The sequence below is a fragment of the Chelmon rostratus genome, chromosome 8 (genome assembly GCF_017976325.1).
Source record: "Chelmon rostratus isolate fCheRos1 chromosome 8, fCheRos1.pri, whole genome shotgun sequence".
Lineage (NCBI taxonomy): Eukaryota > Metazoa > Chordata > Actinopteri > Chaetodontiformes > Chaetodontidae > Chelmon > Chelmon rostratus.
In genome coordinates, this window is record NC_055665.1 from 5664335 (window position 1) to 5675800 (window position 11466).

At 42.0% G+C, this 11466-nt stretch overlaps 1 protein-coding gene across 1 annotated transcript in view; it reads right to left on the minus strand.

Moving 5' to 3' along the window:
* Positions 1 to 3409: 3409 nt before the first annotated feature.
* ntrk1 (neurotrophic tyrosine kinase, receptor, type 1) overlaps positions 3410 to 11466 on the minus strand; it is a 30388-nt gene continuing 22331 nt past the window's right edge. Inside the window, exons 14-16 of the mRNA XM_041942688.1 lie at positions 8716 to 8956; positions 6684 to 6842; positions 3410 to 3595 (exon numbers count right to left, since the gene is read on the minus strand). Of these exons, the coding sequence (XP_041798622.1) occupies positions 3410 to 3595; positions 6684 to 6842; positions 8716 to 8956 (586 nt within the window). The remainder of the gene's footprint in view (positions 3596 to 6683; positions 6843 to 8715; positions 8957 to 11466) is intronic.

Consider the following 11466-nt stretch of genomic DNA (forward strand, 5'->3'; position numbering starts at 1 on the left):
GTAAGAGAGCATCCTCAGCAGCTCATTGCTCTGCACTACTGATCTGATTAAATCACAAAAAAACGGGCCACAGCTGCAGTGTTGTAACAGTGTGTGAATCTCTAAAGATTTAGCTGCAGGAAGCCCGACTCCTGGGTGACGGCAGGTGAAAAATCACACTGCAAAAAAAATCAGTCTAACGAGAGATGGCGTCTGATATCCAGCCTTCAAACCTGGTTTTTCTTTAATTGACAACCACAGGTGTGACATTCTTTGACTGGTTTCAGGCAGCCTGAAAGTGAGCGTCGGAGTTAAAGCACAAATATATAAATAAGGCAAATCACTGCAGAAAACCTTGATTCTTCTCAACAAGCTGATATGAAAGTAACTTCTTAAGTGTGGATTTTTTTTTTTCAATGCAGTTTGTCAGAGTGAGCTTTTTGAAGCGTAAATGACTGGATTTGAACGCTACAGGCTGTCAGTGGTGCCCTGTAACTAAGTACATTTACTCAAGTACTGCACTTTATTTAATTCTTTTTGTCTCGTGCCACTTTCTACTTCCACTCCACTGCGTCTCAGAGGGAAATGTTGTATATTTATCTGAGAGCTTTAGTTACTTTACAAATGGACATTTTTACACACAGACATATGAAGATGTTAAAATATCACGTTTTGTTATAAATTAAATTACCCAACGGTTAATACAATTGGAGCTGAAACGATAAGTCGATTAATCGATTAGCAGACTGACAGAAAATCAATTGGTTGAAGTCATTCTTCATTTAAAAGCATTTCATGTTTCCCGCTTCACAAACGTGAAGATTTGCTTTTTCTTTTAATTATTTTCATGTATTTGTGGACAAAACAAACAGTGTGAAAAGGGTCACTTTGGACTAAATTGTAGCAAACAACCATTCAGTTAATAGAGAAAATAATCATCTGATTAATTCATTATGGAAATAATTAGTCGTTTTCCTTCCTTTTGAAAATAAGCTCCACCTCAACCAGCTACAACAGTAAAAGTCTGCTTTTACACAAATGCATGAGTATTAATCTAATGATCTAATATGTGATCTGCATTGAGTACTTTTAATACTACAGTACATCTTTCTGATGACTTACATACATGTACTTGAGTAACATTTTTAATGCAGGACTTTTAACAGAGTATTTGTTCTTTGGTATAGGATCTGAATACTTGCTCCAGCCCTGCAGGCTGTGACACTGAACTGGCCCATAGAGCATCAGGCCGTACAGATGTTTGAGTTTCAACACTTGGTGCAGGTCTTCCATCCTCACAGGATGGATAAAGCACACAGAGCGGGTTATTACTCAGAGTGGACACACACCGACATGCATTGACACTGCCATTAACATAGATGAAATAATTACCATATGAAATCTATATCCTGCATGCATGCATTATATGATGGGGGCAAGATTAAAAAGGGCAAGTTTCCAACTGCAGACCTCTAATAGGAGTTCCGTTTTAAAAGTGGCCTCATTTCCAGGTCTTATTATAGTCATAGTCCATATCTAACCAGGCCGGAGACTCGAGTGCTTATTAAAAAGGTTCATTCTGAAACCACAAATGGAGCCCTCAAGGATGACAAGGACAAACACTGCAGAGTGTACTGATCCTATCTGGCCAGAATCTGCTTGTGGACACTAGAAGAAACAATAAGACAGACACTAGTCCTCCAAGTGTTTTCACCCCAGCCCCCCCCCCAGTACACCAGAGGAGGTAGAGAGAAAGAGACGGAGAAAGGGATGATAGCATTACTCACGATCCATTACCTCTCCCTGGAGACGCTCTGCATACAGACTGATGGAGGAAGGGTGGAGGTGGTGGTGAAGAGCAGGGGGGGGGGGGTGGTAGTGTGAGGTAGAGAGACAGAGAGAGAGGTTTGGTTTTGCAGGGTGTTTGTTTGCCGGCGGGCCGGCGGTAAGGCAATATGAAACTTGATTATTCCTTTTCAATAACCGTCTCCTGAGCATCCCGCGGAGACGTCGCAGGTTGCTGATTAGTTCGTCAAAATAATAGAAGGCTCTTGAATAGCCTTGTTAAGATGTCTAACTTCTGAGCGCAGACAGCAGCTCAAATCATTGTTCGCGCTGAAGCGTACGATAATGACGGATTGACTGATGCAGAGGGATGCTCCCGCTCGGGCTGCACACATTATTTAATCAAGTTTGTTTATTTTTCAGGGCAGACAATATACAAAGTGCTGGAGTAACAATACATGAAGAGGTATATATATATATATATATATATATATATATATGTTTTTAGACATTAATACAGAGTATGTACATGAAGTATTTACACTCATCACACTGGTTTGTCTTTCACTCTGTAAATGCTCCCTTTGGTTGCATTGAAACTTTGTTTTCCTGCATGGTGGCGGCCTCAGCTCAGTGTCTGTTTCAGTGCCATCTGTTCCTCTCCTCCTGGAGTTTCGCTCACTTTAATCCATCTGTTACCTCTAAAACCATCTCGCTGTGGCAACATCTTGGCCCCCATACTGAATTTCACTGCAGTGCTTTGATTCTGAAGGTCGCTACAGCAGCACGTTAAACATCGCTAATTTGAACAGAAGCCGCTCCCGAAGGCCAAAGGTCAGACTCTCGTTCTTTGGAGTTTTTTTGTTTGTTTTTTTTGTTCTGACAGCAAAACAGACGCCATTAAATGCAAACACACACTTTCACTGCTAATATATGACACTTTGTTCTTGTTTTTGAAAAATACTCATATGATTCACTGTTTGACACGTCAGAAACAAACAAGGTTTCGATTGTACAGCTTTCATATCTTATATACATTTACTGAAAGCCTTTTAAATAACCTCCCATATCAAAACTTATCCAAAATCAGCGACTGTACTATACAAACGACTGTCTGCCGTAGCCAAATCTGGAAAACTGGTTTTCGCTTTCGATGCTGTGAAGTGGCCTCTCTTGTAACCATCCGTTTCATTTCTAATTGCCTTTCGACACAAGTGGCGGCTGGAGTCGTACAGAACGTAGCGCCGCTCGGCTCCCAAACCTTCGCAGGGACTTTGGGGCCAAACTCCCCCGACAAGCCCTCATCCGGTATATACAGTTAGTTCAACACTTATCCATGCATGTCCCTCCGTCAGGCTGATCCCACTTCAGATAAACACGAAACACTTTGGTAAACATGTGACAGGTTTCCAGAGGACGACGGGGCAGTAAACGGGGGTCGGGCAGGCTGTTAGTCCATCAAGCGTCGAGGCCGGAAAAGCAGCAACTGGGAGAGCTTTACATATTTTTAAACTTAAACCAAGAGGAACCCGTTTAAAGTAATTACCCCTGTTTAGACGAACGGCATTAAAGGGACAAGTTTTAGGTCTCAAATCAAAACCTCTCCAGCCTCTGAGCTCCACCCCCTGGCGGATTCTCGGCTCCTTTAGCCCAGGATATCCAGGTAAACCGGCGGGTTCTTGACCAGGGCCAGCAGGCGGCTGTGGATGTCCTTGATGACCATCCTCTGCTGGGGCTCCCGCTGCCAGCAGCCCTGCATCAGCAGGTACACCTCCTTGGGGCAGGTGCGTGGCCTTTCCAGTTCCCGTCCCTGCGTGATGCATTCAATGGCCTGTTGGGGTAAGAAAATTGAAAAACTATTTATTAACATGATGTATTGTGTAAATATCCTCCATTATTGCAGGACAAGCTGGAGGCATGAGTCAAATTTAAGACCTCAGTTCTCTGGTAATTAAAATTCACCAGAAAACTGATTTCTCATTATTTAAATTAAAAAAAAAAGAAGTTTTTTCTCATTTGCTAGACCAATATTGGAGTTCAGAGGCCAATATGGATATTTGAGATTTTAAACGAATGTCTGTGACGAACTGCAGGACGATCCATCTAGAAGTCATTGAGACATAAATCAATAAAAACCAAAACTATCAACCTCAAGGTGGCGTCAGAGGAGGAGTCCGGAGAAGTCATTAGTCTAGATGTTGAGATATTTCACTGCTTAAAGGGAAAATATTGACCTGCAGGTGGCGCTAAAGGGAACGGATCACCAAAGTCAGTAGGAATCATCCTCTGGGGAACACGAATGTCTGCACAATATTTCATAATAATCTATTTTAGAGCTATTGTGATATTGTGACACTATAACTGACTCAGGTTGGAGGGAGTCGGCTTACTTTAGCTGACAGTTCAATGGTTATTTTGATGATAAATGTGCTGAAATCACAGCAAAGTATCAATCATATTAATCTGGTTATTTTCCTCCCAAACCCCAATCTGTATATATATTTTTATTCTTTTTTTCCCTCCACCAAATCAAAATTTCAGCTAATGCACAAGCTTCCCTGTGGAAACTGCAGGAACAGGCCCTGGGGTCCAGGTACCTCTGGCTAGGAATCACTGATGGAACAGTGTTGCTGGAAAGAGACGCTGCTGAATATTTAATGCAGTTTTTCATTGCTGCGAGCGCCGAACATGACATGACATCCGTTCACCTGCAGCGCGCTGAGGTGGCGGCACAAACTGAAACGAAAATCTGGGAAACATTATTGAATAAACAAACTTTTTGGCACGACAACCGCAATATCTGCAGATTTATAGTTGTGTCCATTAGCGGAGACCTCGGGGACAAATGTGAGCAGCCAAAATATGAATAACCTCCAGCTCAGACACTAATGGCTCCGGTGACAGATTGAGTTCACACACTCTTGCTGCTCAGTGAATAAATCACTGTCGAGGATGAGAGAGAGGATTTCGCTGCGCTTTCCATTTGAAGGGTTACTGACTCAATCTCTTTCCCATTGTTAACCTTGGCCTGATACAATGAACAGAAGAGGCCTGTCAGCGCTGAGCGGCTTCACTCCAAAATGGCCCGTCGGCCCGCCTCGCAGCTCCACAAAAACACTCACAGAGGTCGACCGAAATGGCTGCTGTCGCCACGGCGCGCCAAGTCAGGATTTTGGGATGATTTATCTCCGCCACTGTTTGGGCAACACGATAATTTCACCTGTCCCTCATTGGCCGAGACAGATTAGGCTAACAAGGTTAAAGCTCATTGGCCCTGGGCAAAAATGAGAGCCAATGAGATTAGAATTGAGTGCCTGGGAAAAGTGATCTACCCTTCCCCTGAAAGGAGAGAGGGTTTCGGACTGTAATAGCACCGCTGTGGTCGCAATGGAGTCCCACTTCTTGGTGCTCGCGCTGAAAAGGCTAGACTGTACTGCCCTTAATTACTATGAATGTATTGATTGGTTTAAGAGTGCAGAGCAGTGAAAAACTTCGGCAACAAATACTCTGAAGTATCTGCGACGGCAGTGAAAAGCTTCTGTTCTGCACGTTTAAACTGGGTGAAAGCTCCAAAACATTTCAGGCTGCCAAATACAAATGTGTTTGCATTAGTGTGGGGTCAAATAAATACAAATAAGTACATCATTTCACAGATTTAAATAGGATTTTAGTGTCAATAAGCAATATTTTTATACCAGCAATGTCTCAAATAACAATGTTTTATGCTTTATGGTGAGTTGCAGCTCATTGTTTAGCTGTCTGACCCACAGCTGGACTGCTCTGGTTTACGCTCACTGCTCCCATAACATTGTTTTCAGGCAAGCAGCTGTTCCCAGTGAAACCGCTTTAAAAACCCACTGTGTGCTAACACCAAATGGCAGCCAGGCACAAATAGCAGTTAGCTGGTGAACACAGTGGAGCATTTAGCAGCTAAAGAGACAGATATTTCCCTCAGGAGCTGGTAGCGACCAAAAACAGCTAAAAGAGAGTATACTCACACAAACATGACTCCAGGTGAATGCTAATGTTGATGTGTAAATAAGCAACTGTTTTCTGACAAATTCACCTAATAGATCGAAATTGTTTCGACACTTTTTACCTTTAATTAAGTGTAAAAACAAAAAAAGTTGCAATTTAATAGCAAGTTTTTTTTAAGTATTTCAGTAAGTAAGTAGTAAGCTAGTTTTAGGCCTAGCTTTAGCTTTGCTAGCCAATGTTTGGAAGTGAGAGAAACAAACAATCAAAGATGATAATTTCATCCGCCCTGTTTAAAGGCACAGTTCACCCCATCACAATAAAACACTATCGCACCACCCAAATTAGAGAAAAACATGTTTTCTACCATGTAGTGTGTTAAAACTCCAAACAGATAGGGGGCAGCATATCCCCAGAGTGGCTGCTAACTGCTGCTCCTACACTCTTTGCTGTAGCTACCTTCAGCTGGAGCTACTAGCTGCCCTTAACTAGTTAGCTTTGTTTGTAGCTAGTGATCGGGGGAACAGAACCGGGCTCAGCAGCCTCCAAAACAAAAACATCTTTCACATTTCATAATTTCTTTTAATTTCATGTTGATAACTTTGGTTACTTTAAGTTAATTTTGGAACATTTTAAAGTCGTGGTGTGTAGCCACGCAGATAGTTTTGGTTTTATTTGCTCAGTTTTTGAGGGTGAACGGCTTTCATTGGAGTGACTGTCATCCGAAGAAATGCCAATGCCAAAAGGTAAGTGAGAAACATCTTTTTGTAATTTGGGTGAACTGACCCTTAAACTGGGCTGATGTTTGTGTGGGTGTTTCCTTTGGTGATAGCAAATCTACTAAAGTGCTTCCTGGCAAAAAGAAAGAACAATTATTTGCTCATAACGGATAACGTCGTAGCTATCGTGACAATGTTGTGGACTAACTTTCCGTCCCGACCCACCTCACTGTTGGAAAGCTGGTACCAGGGCTGTTTGCCGTAGGTGAAGATCTCCCAGAGCACCACGCCGAAGCTCCAGATGTCGCTCTCCGTGGTGAACTTCCTGTACATGATGCTCTCCGGAGGCATCCAGCGGATTGGCAGCATTGTACGTCCACCCACCTGAACAGGAAGACAAGGCGATCAATGCATGCTGACTCAACACTAGGCATCATCACCTCGGACAAGCAGGATTATAGAATAACTCGAGGGCAGATTTTCATGAAACTTGTTGGAAACTTGGGCCAAGGAAGAACTAAATCTTGGAGTGGATCCAAATCACATGGCAGATACATAAATAATTTTTCGGTAACATTGCGAGATACGACGTAATAAATGCCATACATCTTAAAATCCAGTAGATGGTAGTAAAGTTCAATAGTGACAAAACAGCCAATTATAGAAATAAGATGACTCAACATTCAAAGTTACCAATAATGCTCTGCGGCAGCTGCTCAAACGTCAACAGAGAGCCGTCGTTATGGTTTCATGATGTGGCTATGCGACTGTAAATACTCACAAATCATGCTACTAATTATACTCCTACTCACATGCAAATGGTAACTGTCTGCAATAAACACCACCAGGGATATTTAGGAACAATGTTTGAACTTTTCACTTCCCGGGGAAAAAGCAATGATTGAGTCTTGATCAGGTTTGAATCTGCAGATCGGGATATCGTAGAAGAGTGGACTGATGGCCTCGGCAGAGGTCTGCGCTCTCCGAGTGCCCCTCTAGTTTTATAAGCAAGTGATTGTAAAACATTTTCTCATTGTTGCATGATGGAAGTCTCAAGGTAAACATTTTTCTTTATCGATGGAGCGAGGCAGAAATACCATCCTTTACGAACACAGACATTTTTAAGCAGACCTCAAACAGATTCCTGTTCGTGATTGAAGAACAATACCTGTGACTAACAGGAAGAGCAGCTTGAAATCAATGTGAGGCAGACAATCTGGACAATCAGAGTCGAAATAGCTTCATTCAGTGTATCTTAATGCAATGTGAAGAAAATGGACTCAGCCACTAAAATCATCTTGGCTATATTTGCAGGTTTTCAGCAGAGTTGTCCATGAACATGGCTTTAATGACTGGAGTGCATGAAAAACAGTGATGTGAAGGGAGGAATCTATCTTAATTAGAGCAAACTTGCCTGATTCAGAGCAAAATTGTGCTGTAACAGAGACAACCACTCTACAGTTTGGTTGAAAGTGAAAATGGAAGTCTTGGTCCTCTTATGAGAGTGGCTGAGATGTTTGCTGACGTCCAAAACACAGGGTTTAATGGGAATACAATGTTAAATACTGGCAGCAGGAGGCCTGACAATAACAAAATGACTTTGCCCATCACTGGATTGCTTTTAACTGGCCATCATGAGCCAAAACCAAAGAAAAGGGTCTGAATGGGTCATTTCACAGCGAAGAAGTGATTCATCAAGAGCAACAAATTAGTAATTTCTTTGGAAAGTACTTCCAGTAACAACCGTTCACAGCGAGGTCTGTAAATTAGAAAGAGACATTATTTCTGGTGAGATTTCTGAATCACTTTTCAGAGCATCACGAAAAACCATTTCATTCACTGGAACAGCAGCAGAGATCTCAGGAAAAAAAAAAGACCAAAAACATTAAAACCGAGCCAATATTTCTTTTTTCAACCCTGTTTAAAAGTGGTGAACCTCGCTCCATCCTCGCTGTGAGCCACTGAGCCTTTCCCTTTCATACCCAATCATGATACTATCACCTGTTACCAATCAACCTGTTTACCTGTGGAATGTTCCAAACAGGTGTTTTTGGAGCTTTCCACATCTTTCCCAGTCTTTTGTTGCTCCTGTCCCAACTTGTTTGAAACATGTTGCTATTTTAGGTTTTACATAGCGTCCTGGCTTGTTTGGAATCAGTTTGTCTGAACTGATCCTTAAAGAACATCGTACACAAATTTTCATGTCAGAATCAAAACAAAACTTAACAGTCTTGTCAAATCTTATCCAGCCGCTCACCCGATAGTAATCTGTGCTGTAGATGTCTCGGGACATGCCAAAGTCTCCGATTTTGACCACCAGGCCCTCCCCCACCAGACAGTTGCGGGTTGCCAGGTCGCGGTGGACGAAGTGCAGCGACGCCAGGTAGACCATGCCCGAGGCGATCTGGGCGGCGATGTGCAGCATCTGAGGCAGCGTGAGCTGACCCAGCGGGGGCATCTTGGACTCCTCCAGGATACGAGCGTCAGGGCCGTGAGCGCTGCAGGAGACACACGAGGAGCATGTGAGTGCTTGCTGCTTGACCCGTTTCTCCTCAAGATTATTTTAATGGTAGAAGCAAAATGAACATCTAGTAATAAAAGTAAAAGCAGTCCTGCAGAAAAATGGCTCATGTGAGTGATGTTATGTGTCATTATCAGATTGTTACAGAGAAATTAATGTAGAAAGTCTTTTACTGTCGGAGCTGTAAGCAGTGGAGCTGCTTTATACACAGTTTGGTAGTTTAGTCTACTGGTTTCTAACCGAGGGGTCGGGCCCCCTCTAAAGGGTCACAAGGTAAATCTGACGGGTTGCAAGATGATTAACAGGAGAAGAAAGTGAAGAAAAACACAAATTTGTTTTCTTAAATTGTTACGTCCTGTGAAATAATGGACAATATGACCATATAGAATAAAGTTATCTTAATGAAACCATCTCAAATGTTTAGAGAGTAAATGTCTCTTTTGTGGAACAGCTAACGACTGAAACATGACAAGAGGCTCCAACTAGACTTTTTTTTTTTTTTTCAAGGGGTCACAAGTCAAAAAGCTTACAAACCTCTGCTTAAACCAATAACAATGCTCTTTTTACAATGGAAATCTATAAACACATTACATTTTTAATGCAAACTCTTGAGTATAAATTAAAACATTTCCCTCTGAAATGTAGTGAGGCAGAGGTATAACGTAACATGAAATGGAAATACTTAAGCAATACTTCAATCTAGCTGTACTTAAAGCACTAAACCAGAAAAAAACAGGATCTGATTTGGGAAAATTCTTGAAATAAATGTTTTTAATGATGACTCAGCTCGTGTCTAATGTAATTTCTGCCGTTTCATTGCTTCTTTTTGAACTACTTTTTGCTCAGACGTGTTTGTACTGGTCTGATTTTGTGCTGCTGCGGCTGATCACCCCTGGCAGATGACAGAATATTTTTCTTATTTGCAGAAAGCTATTTTTTGCAGCGTTATAACCATCTCCACTGAATCGGTCTTATTTTCTGCTGTGCAGCTGAACTCCTGACCACAGTGAACCGCTACAGGGACTGCATGAACACATATGTCTCCATTTGTAAAGAACAGAACATGCTGGCCTCTGCTATTCTTCTCTGCTCCTATTGGCTGTTGGGATCAATCAAACCCTGGGTTTGGGCTCTCAGTATGTTTGTAACTATGGCATCAACCTTGGGTGACCTGAAGGACAATGACCTCGGCATACAATCTGCAAATTGAACATTTCTGACATATATGAGCTCTTGAGAGCACTACAGACATGGTCGGCGTGACCATGCCATAATAAAGCCATTTAACAGTGACGGCTAATAGAAAACATGAGGCTTGTAATACGCCTACAATTGATTTGCAATAATGCAATTCGGAGATGCAGAGCACATTGACTGTCAGTTGTTCTTGTGGATCATAAACACCCACTCTCACGTCTAACTCCAGCCTAAATGAGCAAATCGCAGATGATGTGTCTCCATCCATCCTAATATCTCTCCTCTCCACTTGGTCCCCTCCTTACAAAGGAAGTTGTCTATACAATCACTATTAGTTTAAAAGGCAGGTGGCAGGGTGGGAAAGCAGCTGCATTGTGGGGGCCCTCAGATGTTTCACCCATTCTGTCTGCTGGAAATGCGATTTTCCATCCAAACGTGAAACATATATCTGTGTGCATGCATGTGTGTTCGTCTGTGTGTTTTCATTCCCAATCTGTCTCCCGTGGAGGACACCTGGCAGACAGTATCAACTGCGTCTGCTCTAATAGTTTTGTCAGATGGTTTCCCAGGTGCCGAGTGAGCTCTAATAGGTCCACACTGTATCAGTCCTCAGTGACTCCTTCAGCCTCCTCCACAGGTTTCTAAACATAGATGTTTTTAGATTACAATTTCAATGAATGAAAAAACATATTTGAAAGCTCTTCCGTCACCGTGTTGCACAAAAATTCAAGTGTTATCATGAACTAATTTGCTACACAAACTCTTGTCGAGCTACCGCATTAGCTCAGTGCATGGTTCAAGGAAACGTCTATTTCTTCTTAAGTGCTGAATCTGTTTATTTAGGGTGTCCATCAGTATTCAAATAAAATCCTGCCACAATTGAAGTTCACTCTATTTGCCATTATAATGAGAGGATATCTTGTAAATAATATATTTGCCCTGTGCCTTAACATTGGGAAATCACATTACTGCAGAATATGAACTTTGTCTTCAATGCAACAACATTATTTTCATTTCTGATTTAGCAAAGCGAAACGTCTTTCTATACAATTCATCCACCTTCTGTGACATTATGGTGATGCAAATTGTAAGGGAAGGAAAAGGAGGAGAAATTAGGAAGTAAATACAAATCACAGGTGATGTTAAGTTTGACTCACTTAAGAAAAAGACAACTTTGGGCAATTTATCCACAAATTCTGACTTGAAAACAAAGACTAAAATTACCGACTATCTCTGGGCCCCTGAATGAATACGCAGCATGCAGCTAGGACCTGACAGACCTTACAGTGC